This window comes from Crinia signifera, chromosome 12 (genome assembly GCF_055691185.1).
Source record: "Crinia signifera chromosome 12, ASM5569118v1, whole genome shotgun sequence".
Taxonomy (NCBI): domain Eukaryota; kingdom Metazoa; phylum Chordata; class Amphibia; order Anura; family Myobatrachidae; genus Crinia; species Crinia signifera.
In genome coordinates this window covers 2,527,622-2,553,328 of record NC_139228.1, presented here as the reverse complement: position 1 = coordinate 2,553,328, position 25,707 = coordinate 2,527,622, and the positions used below count along the sequence as shown (strand labels likewise).

At 47.4% G+C, this 25,707-nt stretch overlaps 1 protein-coding gene across 1 annotated transcript in view; it reads left to right on the top strand.

The window, feature by feature from the left end:
• KCNN3 (potassium calcium-activated channel subfamily N member 3) overlaps positions 1–25,371 on the top strand; it is an 89,714-nt gene extending 64,343 nt beyond the window's left edge. The window contains exons 4-11 of the mRNA XM_083167193.1: positions 7,837–7,978; positions 13,658–13,768; positions 17,315–17,442; positions 20,286–20,340; positions 20,752–20,941; positions 21,479–21,621; positions 23,852–24,764; positions 25,210–25,371. Of these exons, the coding sequence (XP_083023319.1) occupies positions 7,837–7,978; positions 13,658–13,768; positions 17,315–17,442; positions 20,286–20,340; positions 20,752–20,941; positions 21,479–21,621; positions 23,852–24,764; positions 25,210–25,217 (1,690 nt within the window). The 3' untranslated portion in view covers positions 25,218–25,371. The remainder of the gene's footprint in view (positions 1–7,836; positions 7,979–13,657; positions 13,769–17,314; positions 17,443–20,285; positions 20,341–20,751; positions 20,942–21,478; positions 21,622–23,851; positions 24,765–25,209) is intronic.
• The last annotated feature ends 336 nt before the right edge of the window (positions 25,372–25,707 follow it).

The following is a 25,707-nucleotide window of genomic DNA, read 5'->3' as shown; positions in this document are numbered from 1 at the left end:
ACTATACTATTGCACACACACACACCTAAACAACACGCACCCACAGTCCCCCACACCCACAAATGTCACTGTACCATCCACACTATCAATGTACATCTTACTCTGTAACCGCTTTTTAATTAAACAAAACAATACACACCCCTTCCACATCATATGCTCTCTATTTAACACATTTCACCTATAACTCAAGTTGCAATACAGGCATCTTACATACAATTCTAACCATATTTCTCATATACAAACGTTCACAAATTAAGGGGGCGCAGCCCCTTACGCCGGTGTGAAGAGCGCCCGTAGGGCGCGATGAATCACCTAGTTGCCAATAAGCCTGTACCCCCCTGCATACCTCCCAACTTTTGTCCGTAAGAAATCGGGACACTCGCGCGAGCGCCCGAAAAGGGGGCGGGGCGTATGCAAATGAGGGCGCGGCTTATGCTAATTAGCCCCGACCTCATTTTCATACGAGAATAGACGCTGTGCGCATGCGCACAGCGTCTATTCTACTAGATTGGGGGTCTCCCAACTGTCACCCCCCCGCAGCGGGACAATGCCTGCCGCGGGTGGGACAGCGGGACAGGACCCGAAAATCGGGACTGTCCCTCTAAAATCGTGACAGTTGGGAGGTATGCCCCTGCTTTTATGTTAGGAGGGGGTAGTTTAAAGACCATATACATTCCCATTGGCAATATATCTTCCTACCTGATGTGTAAGAAACCGAACACCGTAACAAAAATGATGACAAAACAAAGACTTCATTGTCATCTTCTGCAGACCACCTCTCCTGAGGCAACCTGAGCAGAAATCAGCCGTAGAACAAAGTTAATGAGCGTGAAACGGCAGCATTCCAGCACCATAACATTTTTTCCAAAAATACTAGTCATTGTACACAGACAGTGGTGTTCTAACCTGGCCTCCTCTTCACACCTGTCCTGGCATTCATTTAGAGTTCTACGGCCTCCGGGGGAGCGAGCAGGAATACCAGAAAACCAGTTACTTCCACTATTTTTACCAGAGGGTCAATAAGTGCACTGTGATCACAGATGGCAAATGTTTCCTGTGCAAGCCTTTATCTCTACTATACAATCAATCCTCAAGTTCAACAAAGCCATACAACATACAAATTTGCCCGAAGTTCAAAAACATTTTTTCCAGCATTATAATTATAATTCCAAATAAGTGTATATAGGATTCAAAATTGCAGAGACAAACCTCTAAAGGTTCAGTGGACTCAAGAGCTCCATCATAAGAGGACATTGAAAGTTCCATCTTTGGTCAAAGGTTGACAGGGACAAAAGGTTGAAACAAGCACTAGGTCGGCATGAGACTTTTTCCCAGAAAAGGTGTTTTTTTCATACTTCACTAACCACGTGGACATACAGGGAGAATATAGTAGTGTGCCAAGCGTAGTCAGGCACCATGCCCGTAGCATGACGAGCCACGGGAGGAGACAAGGCACACTGATATGGTGTTTATGTCGGCGTAAGTTGAAATGCACCTAAAAATGTGAAAAAAACTTGTATCAACCTTTTTCATATCGACCTATAGTTGACCAATGGTGGTTGTCCTATTGATCCATACATTGATGAAAATGGGTATAAGAACACAATGAACCTCTGGTCACAAAGAGTCGAATAAATTGGTTCTTGCACCGTGCCATAAGGGTTTCTATTGCAAATGAAGAACATATTATAACCCTTTTGGGCACCTGAATTGGGCACCTGAAAGGTCAATGTTCCAGGTTTGATGTCTGTACCTCGTTTTAACTTCATCCAATGGGGACATTGATAGGTAGGAATGACTTTTGTCATATCTCTACAACAGCTTATTTCACAACTGGAAACTACAACATGACAAGACACAACGGGGGAAATTTACTAAAGGAAATTTGTAAAAAAATAGGTGTATTTGTATCCAGAAATACACTTATTTTTGACATTTACTATCCTGAAAATACGGCAATTCGTATACGTATTGATAGCACATCAATACGAATACGAATTGTCGTATTTTCGGGATAGTAAATGTCAAAAATAAGTGTATTCCTGGATACAAATACACCTATTTTTTTACAAATTTTCTTTAGTAAATTTCCCCCAACGTGTCAGCGGGGGTCCGGAAGCCACAGGCCTCAGACCCCAAGGCTACTCTACTCAGATGCTTGACATAGACCAGTGGTTGTGCTCCTGTGAATTCCTCATGCCCCATGGGTAAACGTTCTCCCTGACAGATATCCTTGAAGGAGACTTATTGAACTTGGATCATCCTAGATTCTCCACAGATGCCTGTCAACATGTGTTTTAGACAACCTGCCATCTTACACTCATCTGCAAGAAACCATTGCTGGTGACCACAGGACTCCAGAAACGGACAAGCCTATTTTACTGCAGCCATTTCTCTGGCTAGGATTCCCACAGAAGGGGTAGATGTATGAAGCAGTGATAAGGGAGGAGAAGTGATAAAGTGCCTGGTACTTTATCATCTACCACAAAGTGAGGAGTTTTTGTACCTCACTGCCAAAATCTGAGCTTATCTGATCTTCAGTTCATTAGGCGGTGGGCTAACACCGTAAAGAACTTGACCCTTATGGGAAGATTGTTCCACTTTACAGAGAACTCTAAACTCACAAACTGACCATGGCAAGTCCTAAAGCTAAAACACCAACTTGCATTTCCCTCCGGATATAGCCTCCCCCACCCCTACTGACAAGCTCTTAGCTCAGAATCAGAATCTACAAAAGAGATTTAATGGACTGAATGTGATGGGGATATAAGAGATACATTATAGATATCTGCCAGCATCGTGCCATTACCTATCCCATGATCGGAGAACGGGAACCCCAGATACCTTGATGTGGGATGAGCGGACTGTGCAGGCGGTTTTGCGTAGAGGCCAGGAACGCCTGGAGTGCACTCTGTAAATGAGCTCCTCTATAGTCAAACAGCAGAGCTCTTCAATCACTATCACAATGTTGAACTTGTAAGCGGCTGTGTATATTCTTCCTGCGGCTCTGCACTCACTGTAGTAAGATTATATATATCTGAATATTAGATAACCCAACATACAAGCCCTATAAATACCTAGAGGATTAGACTGTGCTACAAACTGATTATTCTTTCGCTGATAGACCACAGGTGCTACTAAAACCTCAAACTGACATTTTAGCCATGTTTGCTGTCTCGGGGAGACCAAGAAGTGGTCATATAGCTTCTGTCGTCTTTCAGCTGGCATTGCCACGTGACATTTCTTCCAAACCTGTAAGGATTCTGGGAGTATCCCCGGTACCCTAACTCCGTTGCCTCTGACTGGAATCGACGGACGTGTGCGGTGCTAGGCTTCACCTGGGCCCGTCTCGGCTGAAGGGCGAATTAGGTCCGCCCCACTCCGCTACAGGTAGGTCTTGGGAAATGACAACACGTCCGCCGAGGCCAGGAGAGAGCAAGGGGAAAAAGCTAACTAAATCCCTATACCGGGGAACTCCCAGAAGCCCAAAGAAGTAATAAGGCTGAGCAGGTGACACTGACTGGTAACAATGCAAGTGAGATGATATACAATGAAATGGCAACAATGCTAATGAGATGTTATATAATGAAATGGCAACAATGCTAATGAGATGTTATATAATGAAATGACTATAATGCCCAGTGACACCGTGTGTCAAAACTGCGTAAGGAGAAGGACAGGGTAACCCCTGACTTATCTGAGAAGCTGACGGAGTCCCAGACCACCACTTGCAGATCTCTTGGGCAGACAAGCTGAATCCCAGACACAGCAGGACCAAACCAGGCAGGGCAGGACAGGCGTGGAGCAATAGGAAGGCTCCCGACAGGAACCAGGACCAGGAACACACTCTGACAAAGGCTGACAGAATGCTGACTGAAGCTGGACAGAGTGGACTACAACGAACTGAACAATGCAACTGAATACTATAACTGGCACCGGAGTGTGTGAGCAGAGAGTCTTTATAGTGAGCACAATGTGGTGCTGATTACACATTGCCTAAAGGTGTGCACTGCAGGCTAGGAGCCTAATCAAGACACCTGAGTCCAGAACACACAGCACTGAAAGTAACCTGCAATGGCCCAGGCTGACCACTGGATTCCACCAGCGAGTAAACACACACACACACACAGGCTGGGATAAACCCAGGGAGCAGAATCCAGGGAGAACATGAAACTACACACAGAATATGTGAATCTGCGCATAACACAGATCCGCTGGAGGCGGATCCTAACACATGCATCGTCAAACTTGGTGCACTTGCTGGTTCTGTCCCAGGTGCAATATGGCTGCATGCTTCCTGCTGGTCCCCTAGTGCCTTTACTCTTGGCTTTAGAGCTACCTGCACATTGCGTGGAGCACACCACAGTGATGGGACACTTGGGTCAAGTTTGAAATATCCTTCCGCTGGGACAGTCTTAACTCACCTATGGATTTGTTCTTCCTAAGTGTTCAGTGGTCCAAGAGAACACTCGTCTGCCTTTCTGATTTCCGCACACAGCTCCCATCTTTGGAGAGTCAAACATCTCTCTGCCGCTCTGTAGCAGGTCTGAGGAGACCACGAGCAGTGGAGCTGTTATGGGGAAACAGGGAATGTCTCTACAGCAACAATGATGGGATCTGGGCCTGACCCCAGAGAGCGGATTCAGCCCCGGTGTGCCCATCGGCCCATTTGCCAGAAGTGCCAGCTTGGTTTCTGTGCGTTAGAGTCCATGTAATATGAACATGCACACGTTACCTACTCAGAGGTTTCCATAAACAATGCCATTTTGTTGTAGCCAACAAAACAGGAACTGGAGACATATTTCTGTCCTCAGGCAAAATGACTGCCATGTTTAACACCAAAGGTAACGGGTGCACACTGAGCCTGATTTAGAACTGCATGCAACGCCAATGACTGCGTAGTTCAGCGGCTATTTACAAGGGCGCAATCAATTCCGAAATCTCCTACACCAGCCGCGTTGCACAGAATCTGTCCCACTGCATTCAGCCAGTGGCATTTACAGAATATATAACGGAGAAAGTGCCATATTGGTTCCATTTCTGAGGGGAGTGCCTGGCAACAGAACACATGAAGGAAAGATCAGATGGATTAAATGATAATTCTTTCTGCTAAAAGCCATTAAGCTACAATAGTCACTGCAGCACGGTCACGTGGCCCCATTCAGTATCTGCAAGTCAGACTGTTAATGGAACTGATGCAGAGTGAGAGATAAGTGGAATTATGGCAATCCCTCAAGGTGTGTAGCGTGGCGAGAAAACAGCGCTACTTACTATACGTGACGTAATGGGCAAATGAGCGCTTACATGTCCTTGGGAGTAGATACAGAGATGCATTAACTGGTATTATCCGCCTCATCTTTCACTTTTACCATTATCAGCACATTACAAATGGGATTTATTCAGAACAGCTCCGGTCATAACATTACAATCTACTAACGCAGAGCAGACAACCCACTCACAAGACCCAATGTACTCTCAAAGCAATCAACTAGGAGTATGCTCCGTACACGGAGAGAAATGGAATTCACGCGGACAGATGCCTGGTCCATGTGACTAGGGGCCTGATTCAGAGATGGAGGAAAACGCATTTGTAGCTGCGGATATGCACGCAAATGGATATATATCAAGAGATATAGAGAGGGCGCTCCGCGGTGAGCTGGTGTGCCGAGTAGCTGCTGGGGGTAGTAACTCCCCCAGTGTAACAGCGCTGACCACCGGATTGAAATAGTTATTACGTATTAATATTAATAATGAAATTATGTGGATAAAAAACCAGGGAGGGTATATGACAGTCCCTCGTTTGGTGGAGGACTGGCAGTGTGGATGCAGTTCAGAACTCTGGCAATGAAATAGAGCAGTAATGGTGGATTCCAGGGGTAGCAGCCTTGACGCGTTTTGCTGCTTGTCTGCAGTTTTTTTCAAAACCTTTTCCAAACGAGGGACTGTCATATACCCTCCCGGGTATTCATCCTTTGAACCAGCCGCTTCCACAGCCAGAAATCCTCCATACAGGCGATATGGACGCAGCAGCTGTGCAAAAAATATGAAAATGTTTTTCGCCCAGATTTGCGTTGATCCGTCCGCCGGGGTCACAGCCTCAACATGCACAGAAAACATTCACTACGAGCCTTCGTTCTTCCCAGCACTCCCTGTTACATCCCCCAGACACTCCCTGGCTGCCAATAAATCCTCCCCTGCAGCCACCATCGCAGGATCATGCACAGTGCAGAGAAACGCCCCCCACCAAAAAAATATATATATATTAATGCAGGCTTTGTTCGGCACTCTGGACAAGTAGGTGATAACCAAGGTGCCTTACCCAGTATAGTATACCGGTGGTTTCTCATACAGACATGTATAAGGAAGAGGCGGCACTCACGTGGATTTCAAAGGTGTTTTTTAGAAGTTTTAGAAATTAAATGTACATGACAACGTTTCAAGACCTTTACGGTCTTTTCATCAGGTCATACAAAAGTTGCAATAAAAGCTTTTGCACCTTGCACATTTATTGCAACTTTTGTATGACCTGATGAAAAGACAGTAAAGGTCTTGAAACGTTGTCATGTATATTTAATTTCTAAAACTTCTAAAAAACACCTTTGAAATCCACGTGAGTGCCGCCTCTTCCTTATACATGTCTGTATGAGAAACCACCGGTATATATATATATATATATATATATATATATATATATATATATATGTGCTTTGCATCCAGCTCTGAAAAACAGGCCCTGCTATTGTGAATGAGCCCCGTTATATTCCTGCCTTTGGAGTAAAATAATAATAGGACGCGAGATCGGCCATAAATAGGATACAGATCACCTACGATAAAATGTAAGACCGTATATCCGACCCATCGCAGCAAGTATCGGTGCATGCAGCATCAGTCATGTCTCGTCATGCAGTAACCCTGCAGCCTATAACCATTTATCACGTGATACATGTTGACACATTTACCCAGTGTCAGACTGGGGAATAAAAGGGCCACTTGGGGAGTACAATAATAGGGGCCCATGATTAAAGGGAGTGGACAGTTATAAAAGTGGGTGTGGCCAGCCCCCATAAGAGGGGCCAGCCATTAGAGACCATGTAACTCACCAAATAATAGAGTAGCAATGTAAAATATAATATATGAGTGCACACTCTGAAAGCTGAGAGAGAAATGGGTGGGGCCATCTGGCAATGGGCCTACCGGGAAATCCGGGCCCCGTACAGCTCTACCTGTTCTGTAGCGGTCAGCAACGTGACCGCTTCCTCACCTGTGGGTGGCCACACATGTTAGGAAGAGGGGGTTAGGAGGGCAGACTACCACACTAAGGGCCCAGATTTAGAGGTGGGTGCAGTGTCAATGCTGGAAGTAAGCAGCCAATGTTCAAAATCTACACACGCATCCCGATGGTTTACTGATGGCGTTGGCAGGTCAAATTATAATTTTGGTGGATGTCCCTTGAAGGTAACACAGTGGTGGTTCATCAGCCTGTATCGTGGTCAGAGACTGTTGCAATGTGCATGGCAGCTAAGCTGTGACAGTCAGATGGTGTGATAGATGTTGCAGGTTTGTAGGCAAGCGGCGAATACAAGATAGTTGGTATTTCTATACAGATTCCAGTGGCTGCGCCATTAGCATAAATTTGTAAGAGTGGTGCGTACAAAGACACGATAGCGCCCCCCTCGGAATCAGGTGATGGAAAGATGATGCAGAAGAAGGTCTTAAACTTAAATATATTGTCCTAACATTTTAAGTAATAGTGCTATAATGAGTCAAGTTGACACGCGAAAACCACTGCAGAACAGTTAGCCGCCATCTTGAACTGTGGCCTTATTTTCCCCTTAGGTATCACGACCAGCAAGATGTCACCAGTAACTTCCTGGGTGCCATGTGGTTGATCTCCATCACTTTCCTCTCCATCGGTTACGGTGACATGGTGCCAAATACCTACTGCGGGAAGGGCGTGTGCCTGCTGACCGGCATCATGGTGAGTGACAGACCGCCTAGTTTGTTGAGGGGGTTGCAGGGAAAAGCCCTGTATCCTGGAGCAGAGAACTAGATCCGTGAGGTAGATTCCATCGGGGAAGAGTCTAGTTTGACTAGTCTGCGCATTGGGAGAATTACTTCCCAACCAGGATGTGCGCCATTTCAGTCTTCAACTACGAGGGACAGATCCCATCTGAAATAGATCAGCAGTGGCCTAATCAGCTGCTATTGTGTTCTTGGAGGATGGCAAGAAATCAGAAGACGGCAAATGGCGGGGGGATAGCGGGGTGGCCCGGCGCACCCGGCATTCTCTTGTGTTGGCACGTCTGCTGCTAAACTTACACCCAGCCTCGGCAATCGCTCTGCTATTACCAGCCTCAGCAGAGCTGGCAGTGTATAATCAGCCTCCCGTTGATTAAAAATATCTTGTTCTAATTCAGGGGCTCCAATTATCTTCTCTCCGGATTCCAGCAGTAATTATTTCTCCGGCTAATCTTTCGGAATTCATATTCTCCCCGTTGCTCTCTGTTTTCCGTTGCTCGCCCCCCCTCACACCGCTGATTCCAGGGCCTGGAAATGCCCCGTGTCTTTCTCTTTTTTATTGTATAATTAATGTCATTTTCTAGCTGAGTCATTTCATGCGAGGGCTTTCCCTTCCTTTCAGCCTTCTATTCTCTGGTGGCTTCCCTCTCCCGGTTTTATTATTATTATTGTTTGGCCGGTAATCAGCCCTTAGCGGTAGGCCTTACAGCTGTGTTTCCATGGAAACAGAGTAGGCCGCGGCACTGCCTATAGTCTCGGTCCCTGTATAAAGTGGAACATTTCTTTTTCTTGTCACATTTATTGTAAATGGGCTTAATCATTGTTTTTTTTTTTGCGGGCAATGTAATTAATGGGGCTGCGTAGCTGCGTATCTCATATTGGTGCTTGGTTCCTGTACAGGCATGCATGATTATATATCATCCACTTTAGCAGTTGCACCTATGCAGCCGTTCTTTATTGCAAATATCCAATGGGCCCAGCAAATCAATACATAAAGATATACAGATGTGATCAAGTGGTTCCGTTGTTGCCTAGACCAGTCTTGGGGAACCTTTGCCTCTCAGCTGTTGTTGAACTGCACATCCCAGCATGCCCTGCAAATGTATCTATTTTTCCTATTTGCCCATGCCAAAACTGTTGCAGGGCATGCTGGGATGTGTATTTAAAAAACAACTGGGAGCCAAAGGTTCCCCAAGCCTGGTCTAGACTGATCAACAGAATTGGGGGAAAAAATGTGATCACACGTAGAACTTTGCTAGAATTGCGATGCACCCAAGTGAAGTGCAAGGTCCTGTCCCCGTCACAAACCCATTGCGGAGAGAGTGGTGGACCAGTACCTGCGCCTTCCCCCATCTTACCCCTCATTTATATCATGTTAGGTTAGCTCAGCAAGTCTATAGGCTTCCTGCTGGAATAATGCCCATGGAAGACAGAGAAAACAGTGGGTAATATACAGTATGTAATGCGCATCCTGGGCCGTCCTGTTTTCAGAAACTTCCAGAGGTTTTTATTTTGTGGTTTTGTAGTGTCGGCTTAAATAAGAGCTGACAACATTCTGTGAGGTCAGTAACAGCGCACATATTGCACTGTGGGTGGGGCAGATGTACATGTGCACAGGGATTTAGGGGTTAATGTACTAAAGTTTCTAAAAGTGAGCCAATGAACCAATCAGTAACATAAAGGGGCATACACTGGAAACAACCTGCTGAGAGACAGGTCTCTTCTGGCTTAATAAAATGAGGCTACTCCCATGGGTGAGAATTACGCTACTCATCGCACCAAGAAGCCCCCCCCCCCATAGGTAGATAGGGGTGGTTTGGTGTTAGAGCCTCGCTGGTTTACAGTTTATGTAGCGGCTTCTCCATTTCTGTTGCGTGCTCATTTATTGCCCAATAAAGGCAGCAGTGGTGTTGGGCCTTGACCTCTATTACCATGCAGCCCTGCAGACCCCAGGAAACAGCATCCACCTGAGCTCATCACTGTATATCTAGTGTTTTTCAGTTACTGTAATGTTTAGTTGTGTGCTCCCTGTATTGTTCTAATGTGTGCCCTATGTACGGCGCTTCCAACCACTTGCGGCACCTAATAATATATATATCCATGGTCTATTCCTTCAGCCTTGTCCCTTCCTCAGTGTACAGGCTCTAGAATGCAATGCAGAACGTCCCCAGGACCCAGCCATTGTACGTACCTTGTATATGAAATGGAGGTACTGTAGTATAAATTTTGTATGAATTGTCACCCATCCGATTCCTGACCTACTTTATGGCTCTGCTGCAGAGCACAGACAGAGCTGAAGGGGACTCTGCAGAGACCTTAGATCTGTTGGGCCTGCCACAAGATGCTCTGCCACCAGCTCCAGAAAGCTCTCCACCCCACGAGCAAGACATGAGCACAGGACTTCGGCTCCATCACCCATTGCCATGCTGTAACATGGTCACGTTCAGCGCGATGCATACAAGTGCCCGCGGGCTTTACATTTCTACTGCTAAGTAGTTAATTAGCTGCAATCTGACTTCTTCCCTTCCTGGAAGCATTTCTTGTCATGCCTGTGGCTCCCGTGTTCCGATGCACAGCTACCAGCTTCCATGTGAGGCAGAGGCCTGATTGTTAGCCGGACTTACGCCCGCCTGTGGCTGTATGCTAATGTCCATGCAAAGCCCTTGTCTGGTGTGGATCCATGTGTCCAAGGACTGAGAAGCCCACAGGGCACGCTGGGATACCTAGGCGATAGCTCCCACGGTCACTGTAGTTCAGCAATTGGATATGTATATAAGCTTGCCCAAGGAGGGGAGTCCTCTGGGAATGCTGGCAGTATTGTGGGCCAGGGGAACGCTATATAATGGATGCAGGAGAAGGGAGTACAGTATACAGGATTATATATATTAGGGGTTACAGTATATTTTAGCAGTACAGTATGTCATGTAGGTACAGAATACACTAATGATACAGGTCGGGGAGGTGGAGTATACAGGAGTAATATATATATGGGGGTACAGTATACTGATGGTATACAGTATACAGATAGATTACAATCTGGGGTAGGAAGGGAGAGCGCGGAGACAGGATGAAATGACAAATTGGCGCTTGATGTTCCATTAATTAGGAACACACAAGAATGGAGCGTAATGAAGGGAGGAAGAGCAGACGGAAGCCTGTCAGTGGGGACATAGAACGCTTGGCAGGATCATAGGAGACATCAACCACCAGCCTGAATGTGTCTATTTAGGAGAACAGATTTTGGGGGGACGGCAATGAGCAGATGAACAGCTTTGTATCAGACAATTCAGCGGATGCCACCAAGTTACAAATCAGACATCACAAACGCCATTCACACACAGCCGGTCACTGCGCCAATGCACGCGTCAGGAGAAAGACGTACTAAGCAGCAAGAGGCGGACGTTCCACTGTGGCTGGCGTCTCGGTAAGCTAGCCTCGGCCCTGGATAGACAAAGGATTGTTACTGAGACTCCCATATAACAGACCACCCCCAGCTGGGTATTTCCCCCCACGTTATCTCTCTCTGATACATCGCCCTTTTTAGGATACTGGTTTTGTAGTCATGTGAGCATACACGCCATTGTTGGCCATCTTTGGCTTAGCATGACTTCCTGCAGTGCCAATCAGAATCTGATCCTGAATGAAAAGCTTCCCCCGTATTTTACCGCAGAATGACGATGCCGGTTCTCACCCGTTATGTGTGAATAGCACAAGTAGAGTCACTTGCATTCGAAACCTTTGCCATCTGGTGGACCACTATGCAATAGATATCACCTATCCTTGTGTATCAATGCCCATTTCCATATAGAGTGCAAATTTGTGAGCAGGGCCCTCCTACCATTTTGACTGTCTATAACTACCCAGTTTGTTTTATCCTTATTTCCAGTTGTCAAGTGTAACGGAACCTGCTGGGCTGTATAAGACACTGAATAAATACATATCTGGTTTCTTAGGTGAGCACAGATTTAGTCTATCGAATGACCAATCTGCTGCCTCATCCTACTTACTATTTTATTCTATGCTCAAATCCCCAACAGATTCCTTCTCGTGCTTAAAAAAGTTCCTTCTCTTCTCGGAGTTCCCTCCACCGAAACATAAACCGACAATGTAACCAACCAACATAGACAGGGCAGTCCAGTGTGTAGGATGTCTCCCACCTCATAAACCTCTTTGGGGGAAGACGGGAGAAGCTTGTTCAATCATGCTGACACCTCTGGTGGGGACAGCACTGATCACACCTTGATTAGAGCCTCATGGAGTTTAAAGGTTTCAGGTTTCCACCAGCAGTAAATGTTCTATTGGGTTCTCCTGGCTCGGAGATGAGGGGTATTGCTTCTGGAATGGCAATATTTATGGCGGAAGCCCTTGCTGGCAAGAGACGGTGAATCTCACCGCTGGCAGGATTAGCTAACCTTGGGCCGAGTAAAGAAAGAAAAAAAAAACACAGTAAAAACAAAACAAAAAAAAAATCTTTTTCTTCACCAAAAACACCAATGTACGACATAAATGGGCTTTTTGATAAATACTAGCCCAACAGCCAGGGCTGGCTCTACCATGCAGATTTAAGCAGCTGCCTAAGGCACATGGATCTGGAGGGGCACCACTGTGTCTACCATTCACAGAATGAAGGATGTCTAGGAGGAAGACATCCTTGTTGTACTTAATGCTGGTGGCAGCTTTGAAGACCCCCCCTCCCCCCCCCCCCACATACTTTTGGTTGAGGGGCTGGAAAATGGGTATTGGTGGCAGTGTGGATTGGGGGTAGTAGCTTGAAGTTTTACATCGGGTGCTGAGAAGCCTTACACCGACCCTGTTAACAGTACCACCATATGTTACCCTGATCACTTACTTCTTCTAACACTCCATAGAAAACCCCCCCCCCCCATGCTGGCACTTCCCTTGCCTCATCATTCAAAAGTCTAATTCCCATCTTCCGACACCCTATCAGATGGCGAGATCTTGCTGGAAATATCTTTCCCCAGGCCACGTGCTGAGCCACGAAAACGAAAAACCCAGTAGAACGTGGGTATGTGGTCTCCTGGGAAGTGGTCTGGCACACATCCATCAAAGCACCCGCCAATGATATTACCCTGTAGATCAGGGCTGGGCAACACCGGCCCTCCAGATGTTAGTGAACTACACATCCCAGGATGCTTTGCATTAGTTTTGCTATGTGGCCATGTTGAAACTGATGCAAGGCATGCTGGGATGTGTAGTTCACTAACATCTGGTCGACAGGTCATTAGGTCTACATGGAGATTTTCTTGAGCCGACATATGCCGACAGGCGGTAATTCATGCCCTACCATCCACTTGGGCGTGGTGGGAAAATAAAAGTGTCCCCGAAGGGGATGCAGTGCACTACAAACTGTGTCCATGTTGACAGTGTCAACATTCAGGTGAAAAAAACTGTGAAAAACCCCATGTCAACCTTTTGACTGTCGACCTTGCCCATGTCTGACCCTGTGGACCTAGTGGTGTCGACCTATTTGTTGTAGACCAAATGACCCACACCCTATGTTATTGCCAGTAGTATTACGTTCCGTATAAAGCTGAGTGGGAGTAGCGGAGTACCAGGAGGGTGGGCAGGGGGGAAATGCTTCATGTATGTCTCCCATCTGCTTGTCCCCCACATGCAGGGTGCTGGCTGTACTGCCTTAGTCGTGGCCGTGGTCGCACGGAAGCTGGAGCTCACCAAAGCAGAGAAGCATGTCCATAACTTCATGATGGACACGCAGCTGACCAAACGGGTAAGTGGGTAGTGCCAGGGAGACACCAAGAAGACTGGGGTTGCTTTCCTGATATAGCGCAGTGTCACGTTTGGCCGGAGTGACAGAATGTTACATTATCTCTTGCAAACCTATGAAGAAGATCTGGTAGAACCCGCATTCTGCATGCACAGACACCATTATCCTTGGTTCTGCAGAATCTCCAATGATTCCCTAGAAGACATAGTAGCAATTGACGAGGATCAATAGCCTACTACACAAAGGCTGTCACTGAAGTATCTCCAAACCATTGCATCCCTCAAAATGCCATTCCCACAGGATGCCTCATAGAAGTCATTTACAGATGTTTGTAGACTGCACTCCCTTGCTTATTTGTCTGGCTGTGACCACAGATAATCACTTCCAATGTAAAAGGGCATCTCCACAGTCCAAAAAGCACTGTGCGGCATAGTCTACTAACTGCACCTAGCTCACCCTTACCTACAGTCCCAGAACATCGGAGAGCATCATTACCAGCATGTCCAATATATCTGTACTATAGCAGCGCACTGTGTGGAAAGTTATGGTTTTAAAAGCTAAATTGGCTCCTGAAACAGCCAAAGGGATATGCATGCTTGACCACAGGTGACTTAGTACCTCAGTAATAAGGATTTAACCACCTGTGCTCAGCCACGGATAACCTTAGAACCTGCACTGTGAGGGTGCCTTGAGGACCGTGCTTTGGAACCTCTGCTTAATTTATAATTTCTTGTAAATGAAGTAACTGATGGTAAAGGAAGATTATGTGAAGCAATGCTCAGTGTTAGCTCCTATGTGTATAAGCAGAACTATACCACCATCTGCTGGTAGCCCCCGGTATAACATGACACATCTGATGCAGGGAAGGGGTGTGACTGTAGCTGCAGCTGTAATCCATGACATCAGTTCTTTACCAGCAGTCACAGGTCTGAATTACCATAGCCTATATGTGCTGGTGCAAGTCATATGATCATATGTGGAGACATGAGAAGGATAATATAGGAAGAGGACATTGGGATGAGGGCATGAGGTAGAAAAGTGCAAATAGGAAGAGGATGATCACATGGGGGAGATTGAAGGACGATGACAAGGGAAGGATGGTGGACATGGGATGGATGTGGGACATGGGGGACCTGGGATGGACGGCGATAAGGTTAATACAAGAAGGATGGTGACTTGGTGGAGAGGAGATGGGAAGGCTGGTGACCGACCTGGTGGAGAGGAGATGGGAAGGACTGTGACATGGTGGGGAGGAGAGGAGAAGGATGGTGACATGGTGGGGAGGAGAGGAGAAGGATGGTGACCTGGTGGAGAGGAGATGGGAAGGCTGGTGACCGACCTGGTGGAGAGGAGATGGGAAGGCTGGTGACTTGGTGGAGAGGAGATGGGAAGGATGGTGACCTGGTGGAGAAGAGATGGGAAGGCTGGTGACCGACCTGGTGGAGAGGAGATGGGAAGGATGGTGACCTGGTGGAGAGGAGATGGGAAGGCTGGTGACTTGGTGGAGAGGAGATGGGAAGGCTGGTGATCTAGTGGAGAGGAGATGGGAAGGATGGTGACCTGGTGGAGAGGAGATGGGAAGGCTGGTGACCGACCTGGTGGAGAGGAGATGGGAAGGACTGTGACATGGTGGAGAGGAGAGGAAATGGATGGTGACATGGTGGGGAGGAGAGGAGAACGATGGTGACATGATGGGGAGGAGAGGAGAAGGATGGTGACATGGTGGGGAGGAGAGGAGAAGGATGGTGACATGGTGGGGAGGAGAGAAGGATGGTGACATGGTGGGGAGGAAAGGAGAAGGACGGTGACATGGTGGGGAGGAGAAGAGAAGGATGGTGACATGGTGGGGAGGAGAGGAGAATGATGGTGACACGGTGGGGAGGAGAATGATGGTGACATGGTGGGGAGGAGAGGAGAAGGATGGTGACATGGTGCGGAGGAGAAGAGATGGAGGGTGACATGGTGGGGAGGAGAGGAGAAGGATGGTGACAAGGTTGGGTGGAGAGAAGATGATAGTGACATGGTGGGGAGGAGAGGAGAAGGATGGTGACATGGTGGGGAGGAGAGGAGAAGGATGGTGACATGGTGGGGAGGAGAGGAGAAGGATGGTGACATGGTGGGGAGGAGAAGGATGGTGACATGGTGGGGAGGAGAGGAGAAGGATAGTGACATGGTGGGGAGGAGAGGAGAAGGATGGTGACAAGGTTGGGTGGAGAGAAGATGATAGTGACATGGTGGGGAGGAGAGGAGAGGGATGGTGACATGGTGGGGAGGAGAGGAGAAGGATGGTGACATGGTGGGGAGGAGAGGAGAAGGATGGTGACATGGTGGGGAGGAGAGGAGAGGGATGGTGACATGGTGGGGAGGAGAGGAGAAGGATGGTGACATGGTGGGGAGGAGAGAAGATGATGGTGACATGGTGGGGAGGAGAGGAGAAGGATGGTGACATGGTGGGGAGGAGCGGAGAAGGATGGTGACATGGTGGGGAGGAGAGGAGAAGGATAGTGACATGGTGGGGAGGAGAGGAGAAGGATAGTGACAAGGTTTGGTGGAGAGAAGATGATGGTGACATGGTGGGGAGGAGAGAAGATGATGGTGACATGGTGGGGAGGAGAGGAGAAGGATGGTGACACGGTGGGGAGGAGCGGAGAAGGATGGTGACATGGTGGGGAGGAGAGGAGAAGGATAGTGACATGGTGGGGAGGAGAGGAGAAGGATGGTGACAAGGATGGGTGGAGAGAAGATGATGGTGACATGGTGGGGAGGAGAGGAGAAGGATGGTGACATGGTGGGGAGGAGAGGAGAAGGATGGTGACAAGGATGGGTGGAGAGAAGATGATGGTGACATGGTGGGGAGGAGAGGAGAAGGATGGTGACAAGGATGGGTGGAGAGAAGATGATGGTGACATGGTGGGGAGGAGAGGAGAATGATGGTGACACGGTGGGGAGGAGAATGATGGTGACATGGTGCGGAGGAGAGGAGAAGGATGGTGACATGGTGGGGAGGAGAGGAGAAGGATAGTGACATGGTGGGGAGGAGAGGAGAAGGATGGTGACAAGGATGGGTGGAGAGAAGGATGGTGACATGGTGGGGAGGAGAGGAGAAGGATAGTGACATGGTGGGGAGGAGAGGAGAAGGATGGTGACAAGGATGGGTGGAGAGAAGATGATGGTGACATGGTGGGGAGGAGAGGAGAAGGATGGTGACATGGTGGGGAGGAGAGGAGAAGGATGGTGACATGGTGGGGAGGAGAGGAGAAGGATGGTGACATGGTGGGGAGGAGCGGAGAAGGATGGTGACATGGTGGGGAGGAGCGGAGTAGGATGGTGACATGGTGGGGAGGAGAGGAGAAGGATAGTGACATGGTGGGGAGGAGAGGAGAAGGATGGTGACAAGGTGGGGTGGAGAGGGATGGTGACATGGTGGGGAGGAGAGGGATGGTGACATGGTGGGGAGGAGAGGAGAAGGATGGTGACATGGTGGGGAGGAGCGGAGAAGGATGGTGACATTGGTCCTGTATGAGGCTGATCTTTACATGCATATTTCAGATAAAGAATGCCGCTGCCAATGTCCTACGAGAAACATGGCTAATCTACAAGCACACCAAACTAATAAAGAAGATTGACCATGCCAAAGTCCGCAAGCACCAGAGGAAGTTTCTGCAGGCCATTCATCAGTAAGTTCTATTCTTACCTTTCCTATACCTCCATGTCTCCTTCCACTTACATTTTCCATGTCACCAGGTCTAAACATCCACTTCAATCAATGTAAAAATACTGCATTTCACAAATATAATACAAAGTAACTCACATATAGGCCCTTATTCTGATTGAGTCGGATGGCTCAGAGAGCGGTCGGACGGCCGATGTTTGGTGTTTGCGCATGTGCAGAGGCGTATCTGCGCATGTGCGAGCGCCTCGCACAAATGAACACGGCGTGAGCTCTGTGCAGAAAATGATCGTACGGACCATCCGAGCAGGGGGTGGAGAGTGGCGTGAAGGGCTGTTTGGGCACATTACCATATGGTATGCCCCACGTTTCATGGGCGTTCCCATGAAACCGCTGGGCGTACGTATGGTAATATGGCCGTGACACACGTGTGGGGGTGGACAGCTGACATACCTGGATGTCAGCTGCCCGCCCATATCCCTGCTTTCATTCGGAAACATATCCGAGTGGTCTGGATTACTCGGTGCTGTCTGACCGCTCGGTCCATCATTCGATGGTCGGCGACCATCGGAGGATGGGGGAGGTTCCCAAAGATGGGGGAGGTGTTCACATGAAACATCCACCCGCGGTCCGTTCGCTCGGCGTCTTACCACATTCGGACGGTGTGAGCGATCCGTACGGTAGGCGGGGCTAAGAGCACCCGGTGCTGTCTGACCGCTCGGTCCATCATTCGATGGTCGGCGACCATCGGAGGATGGGGGAGGTTCCCACAGATGGAGGAGGTGTTCACATGAAACATCCACCCACGGTCCGTTCGCTCGGCGTCTTACCACATTCGGACGGTGTGAGCGATCCGTACGGTAGGCGGGGCTAAGAACACTCGGTTCCTGTCTGAAATACGCATCCGTCCGAGTCAACTAGAATAAGGGCCATATAACTGCGAGTAGATAGCCGCCACCCAGACAGAAAACATCCAACCACAAATCTGCAAGTGAACTGCGAAAAATGTCACAATCCACCCGCAAATCCATACACAATTCTCTCGCCATCACATGATTTCCTCGGGATGTTTAAGTTTGACCCTTCCACAACTCTACGACAGACCAAGGCCGGCACTGATGTCACAGACCCTCTCTGAGAACGCCTGGGCACACTGGGACACTCCCATAAAACATCCAGTTACCACCCACAAACACTGACTTCCTGTCCGTCAAATTGTCAAGGTATTGCGATGAGATATTTTTGCTATTTGTCGCTATTTTGGCTCGCGTGCAACCATACGCAGTCATTAGAAAACCGATAGGATTGCGAATTCGCACAGTAGCGACCACGTCTGAATAACCCCCACAGGCCACAGTTGCTTTTACTTGTCAAGAATTTTTGAACTAGTGGAGTAAAAAAAATAGCTGGGGTGGAGCGGTCACGTTTATTTCTAAGGAGGTGGAAATGTGAATCAGGTATATCCTGTAAGTACAACATGGGAACGGGGACACCCTATAATTGCTACTCAAATGTCCCTGATAATTATCTGCACTCTCACTAAAGTCTCATCTTGCCCTACTACGGTACATATGCACTTGCAGTGCGCCCAAGATGGCCGACTCTCCTCGTTCTTTAGTTGGTAGGGTGACCAGGCGATGCTATAGGTTACTTGTATTTCATCTTTTCACCAATGTATAAATGGTTTCATACATCTCCACATATCCTGGACATTGTAACCTATTTAGTGCACTCAAGATGGCTGCCTTACCTGGGAATCCGCAGAACTGACGTCTCTGGGGGCGTTCTATAGCTTGTGCTTGAATTTCAAATTCACACGCTGCAACCGTTGCAGTTTGTCCAAGATGGCAGCCTCCTTTGTAGTGTGGTTCCTTCTACAATAAAAATTTAAATCACTTTGAGTCCTTTTGGAGAAAGGCATTTTACGAGAATAAACTATTATTTGCCTAGCAAGCCAATACAAGGTATTAAAGAACCAGACAGATCTGGCAAAAACGTACATTACTCCAGGAATACTTCTGAACATATTTTCTGTTTTGGGTAGACCTAGGGCGAAATGTAATAGGGGGTGATTTTTTCGCATGTCCCAAAATCGCACTTTTCAAAATCGCTTTTTTTTGCTGCGAATTCGCATATTTAATGAGATGCGAATTTGCGGCAAAAACGTGCGATATGGTGCGCTTTTTAGTCATGAAAATGTGCGACTTTTTTTTAAATGAAACAAAAAAAAATGGCGTGGGGTCCCCCCTCCTGAGCATAATCAGCCCTGGGCTCATTGAGCCTGACCTGGTTCCAAAAATATGGGTGACAAAAAGCGTAGGGGTCCCCTGTATTTCTGAAACCAGCCCCGGACTCTTGAACTGGTCCTGGTTCCATACATACGGGGGACAAAAACATATTTTGAAACCAGCACCGGGTTCCAACAGCCTGCGGTGTCATGCCACAGCCAGGGGACACTTTTTACATAAGGTCCCCTGGCCATACCATGAGCACCGTGGCTGGTCAGCCTTGGACGGGGTACTTGGGGGAATGTGCGATTTCGCGGCAAAAAGTGTAATTTTTTTCCCCCTGCAAATCGCACCCTATTACATGTGCGATTTTCAGATAACGTGCGATTTCGGCTGTTTTTTACACATGTCTACAAAATCGCCCCTATTACATTTCGCCCCTATTGTTTCAGAAAGTGACGGACACATGGCGAAGCCTTAAATAAGCACATCATTGTATCTGCCCACTTTCCAGGCACTCAAGCGAATGTGTGGCGTCTTAGAAGCTCCACAGCAGCCACCTGCATTGAGTACATAGATATACCAAGATATCAATAATTGCATCTCACTTGTTATACCTCAGGTTGAGGAGTGTGAAGATGGAGCAGCGAAAGCTCAGCGACCAAGCCAACACCTTGGTGGACTCTCAAAAGTGAGTACATGCAGAGTCCTGCCGAACTACAAATAGCTAGACAGATTTTTCTGTAGTATGGACAAGTCCTAAATGTGACATAACTAAAGTGTCCTCCCGTCTAACCAGATCTGAAGAGCCATCATAGTGCCTTTGGTGATCTTTGTTGCCATGCCACAGTGTGTGCCAACTTAATAAGTGGAACTGCCCCCCTCCGATGATAAGGATCTCACACCACGCACCAACTCCTTTCAGTCCTAACGCATGCTTATTGTGGTTAGAAGACTCTTAGATGGCTGTAGAGAGATAGAAGCACCTAGGCTGATGTTATTAATGGTCTTCTGCGAAGACTACAGAAGGGAATTCTAGGGCAGCACAAATGTTCTTCAGTTACATTCCTTCTCTAACTCTCTTGTAGATGCAGAGCGTCATGTATGATCTGATAACGGAGCTGAATGACCGCAGTGAGGACCTGGAGAAGCAGATTGGCAGCCTCGAAACCAAGCTGGACCAGATCTCCTCCACTTTTAACACCCTTCCTGCCCTTATTGTGGACACCCTGCGACAGCAGCAGCAGCAATTCCTTTCTGTGGTCTTAGAATCCCGGGGTTTGAGTGTAGCAGTTGGAACCCCGCAAACTCCTCTATCTGACAGCCCCATGGGAATCAGTTCGGCATCCTTTCCAACACCCCACACCAGCTCCAGTAGCTGCTGAGTGGGCACTCAAATGGAGATGGGGCGGTAGTCCCTTGAGTTGATTGATCTCGGTGGGAATATTGAGAAGTCGAGACTGCTGGCTCTCTAAACACCATGTAATCTCAGCTAGCCCTGGGTAGCCCTTACTTTAGGAAAGCCAGCTAGCCCTCAACATGGGCTGACAGACGAGGAGCGGAACCGCTAGAAGAATCAAACAATATGGCGCATCCATTCATTCACTGCCAAGTAACCTGCGATGCTTTGCGGGAAAAAAAAAAAGAAACGGGTTACAACTGCTGTTCCTCCTGCCAACAAATTCTCTGATCTTCCTAATGTCGCCCGTTTCGCTCTAACACTGCCCTCCAACGCCTGGGCACTTCCACGTTGGCCAACGCCAGCCCAAGCAAGCTCCACACTTCTGAAGTCTCGGCCTGATTCTCTTCCTCCAGATGATTTCTATATAATAAGTGCCTGTGCATTAAAGGCCGCTACTGTCACAAACAAGTGCGCCCCTAGTGGTAAGTTTTGTGCCGGTTCTGCTCTAGATGCGGACAAGGTCTTTGAAAACATGTTTTACGTCAGCGGGCTTGCCGTTAGGAGGCTGGTTGGCCCTTGTGCTTTTGAAATTCTGTGCTTGGCATCGGAAATGCTACACTTATATTCAATAAACTGCTGTTAAAGTCAATGGAGACGCAAAAAGGGGTACTAAACTGTACCCCATTAGCTTTGGGGTGGCAACAAATAAAGTCGCTCATGACGCAGCGGCTACCTACCTGCGCTACAAGTGGGCGTTCGCCACCTCTGTGTATTTTTGCACCGAGACACAACCAAAAAAAAAACAAGTTATACACAAACAGGTCCAGGCCATGAGCTTCTGGCAAGTGAGGTGATGTGGTATAGGAATCACTGTGTATCTACAGCCGGGTCCTCCCGCTCTGTAGTATAGGGACTATAGTTCACTTTGAAGCCTCGGTGCCGCAATTATTATTCTCCCCATCACACAAACAAAAAGATATTTGCTAATAACAATCAGAACCCGAGCACCCGCTCCTGTTTATTAACACATCCATACAACATGAACCATCACCGGCAGAGTTTAGCAAGGCGGGATCTCTATCCCAATTCCCAGTTACCATTCCACCTAATACACATTAATGCTGCTGTTGACTAAGAAGGAAGGCAGACATCCCCCCCCCCCCCCCCCCCTGGCCGCACCAGTACTCAGTCTATCGGTTCAGCAGCACCTGGAGGTATCACAAGGTGCCTCCTGCCTCAGTGATGAAAGTCTACAGATAGAATAGTGAATTAGAGGTAATGCTTCCACAATGCCACGGCTTGCTGGGGTACCAGGATAATAGGTCGACATTCACAAACGGTTGACACAAGCAACAAGTCAACATTCACAAACGGTCAACACGGCAATGGTCGACACAAAAAGGTTGTCATTTGTTTTTCACAACATATTTTTTTTTCTTGGGACTCTCACGCTTATGTGACCAGGGACTGGAGACGGTAAAGTGTGCAGAGGTCATTGATGATTCATGTCAACAGATGTTGACATTGACACAAAATGTGATAAACGCATGTCGCCCTTTTCATGCCTCAACATTTTCCTCAATGACCTATTACTTGTGTTGACCTTTGTGCCCATCGACCTTTCACCTATTGACTGTCGCCCTATGATCTACACCCATTTTCTGGTTCTAATACTTCTGTGCCAAAGCTTCGTCCTCTCCCCAGAGCGCGTCCTAATACTGACCGCCGGCAATGAGAATAGGAAAATGAAAGGATTTAAAAATGTCAAATCCGAGTACAGGGAACAATATAGATAAATAATAAGTGCTGAAATACCATATAGTTATATGTGCCCATGCACAAGGAGACTACCATTTTGTGGATGGGTGGAGCCAGTGCATCACTGAGAGTCAGTGACCCACAAAATGGCTGCCTACAGTGACAAAACTGACATTAATGTCCTGTCGTGCCAATTATGAAGATGTTGACCCATTGGGACAAATGTGCTGCCACAAATGCAGATAAAGCGTCAATTTAGCCATTTGTTTTACAGCAGTATTCTACCCCGGTTGGTTTTGCCTGTCATCTCAGAGATCACAACCCGCTCTACAGGCACATAGTGATATATCCTGCAGATTATTACATTACTGACCTGCAGAACATCGCTCTGTCCCATCCACCCCCTGACAGGTACACAGTGATATATCCTGCAGATTATTACATTACTGACCTCTCTAGTGACCTGCAGAACATCGCTCTGTCACATCTACCCCCTGACAGGTACATAGTGATATATCCTGCAGATTATTACATTACTGACCTCTCTAGTGATCTGCAGAACATCGCTCTGTCCCATCTACCCCCTGACAGGTACATAGTGATATATCCTGCAGATTATTACATTACTGACCTCTCTAGTGACCTGCAGAACATCGCTCTGCCCAATCTACCCCCTGACAGGTACATAGTGATATATCCTGCAGATTATTACATTACTGACCTGCAGAACATCGCTCTGTCACATCGACCCCTTGACAGGTACATAGTGATATATCCTGCAGATTATTACATTACTGACCTCCCTAGTGACCTGCAGAACATCGCTCTGCCCAATCTACCCCCTGACAGGTACATAGTGATATATCCTGCAGATTATTACATTACTGACCTGCAGAACATCGCTCTATCACATCGACCCCTTGACAGGTACATAGTGATATATCCTGCAGATTATTACATTACTGACCTGCAGAACATCGCTCTGTCCCATCGACCCCCTGACAGGTACATAGTGATATAGCCTGCAGATTATTACATTACTGACTAGTGACCTGCAGAACATTGCTCTGTCCCATCTACCCCCTGACAGGTACATAGTGATATATCCTGCAGATTATTACATTACTGACCTCTCTAGTGACCTGCAGAACATCGCTCTGTCCCATCTACCCCCTGACAGGTACATAGTGATATATCCTGCAGATTATTACATTACTGACCTCTCTAGTGACCTGCAGAACATCGCTCTGTCCCATCTACCCCCTGACAGGTACATAGTGATATATCCTGCAGATTATTACATTACTGACCTGCAGAACATCGCTCTGTCACATCGACCCCTTGACAGGTACATAGTGATATATCCTGCAGATTATTACATTACTGACCTCCCTAGTGACCTGCAGAACATCGCTCTGCCCAATCTACCCCCTGACAGGTACATAGTGATATATCCTGCAGATTATTACATTACTGACCTGCAGAACATCGCTCTGTCACATCGACCCCTTGACAGGTACATAGTGATATATCCTGCAGATTATTACATTACTGACCTGCAGAACATCGCTCTGTCCCATCGACCCCCTGACAGGTACATAGTGATATATCCTGCAGATTATTACATTACTGACCTGCAGAACATCGCTCTGTCCCATCGACCCCCTGACAGGTACATAGTGATATATCCTGCAGATTATTACATTACTGACCTCTCTAGTGACCTGCAGAACATCGCTCTGTCCCATCTACCCCCTGACAGGTACATAGTGATATATCCTGCAGATTATTACATTACTGACCTCTCTAGTGACCTGCAGAACATCGCTCTGTCCCATCTACCCCCTGACAGGTACATAGTGATATATCCTGCAGATTATTACATTACTGACCTCTCTAGTGACCTGCAGAACATCGCTCTGTCCCATCTACCCCCTGACAGTACATAGTGATATATCCTGCAGTCAGATTATTACATTACTGACCTCCCTAGTGATCTGCAGAACATCGCTCTGTCCCATCTACCCCCTGACAGGTACATAGTGATATATCCTGCAGATTATTACATTACTGACTAGTGACCTGCAGAACATTGCTCTGTCCCATCTACCCCCTGACAGGTACATAGTGATATATCCTGCAGATTATTACATTACTGACCTCCCTATTGATCTGCAGAACATCGCTCTGTCCCATCTACCCCCTGACAGGTACATAGTGATATATCACTCTGCTGTCAGATTATTACATTACTGACCTCTCTAGTGACCTGCAGAACATCGCTCTGTCCCATCTACCCCTGACAGGTACATAGTGATATATCCTGCAGATTATTACATTACTGACCCTAGTGACCTGCAGAACTCTGTCCATAACTACCTGACAGGTACATAGTGATATATCCTGCAGATTATTACATTACTGACCTCCCTAGTGATCTGCAGAACATCGCTCTGTCCCATCTACCCCCTGACAGGTACATAGTGATATATCCTGCAGATTATTACATTACTGACCTCCCTAGTGACCTGCAGAACATCGCTCTGTCCCATCTACCCCCTGACAGGTACATAGTGATATATCCTGCAGATTATTACATTACTGACCTCCCTAGTGATCTGCAGAACATCGCTCTGTCCCATCTACCCCCTGACAGGTACATAGTGATATATCCTGCAGATTATTACATTACTGACCTCCCTAGTGATCTGCAGAACATCGCTCTGTCCCATCTACCCCCTGACAGGTACATAGTGATATATCCTGCAGATTATTACATTACTGACCTCTCAAGTGATCTGCAGAACATCGCTCTGTCCCATCTACCCCCTGACAGGTACATAGTGATATATCCTGCAGATTATTACATTACTGACCTCCCTAG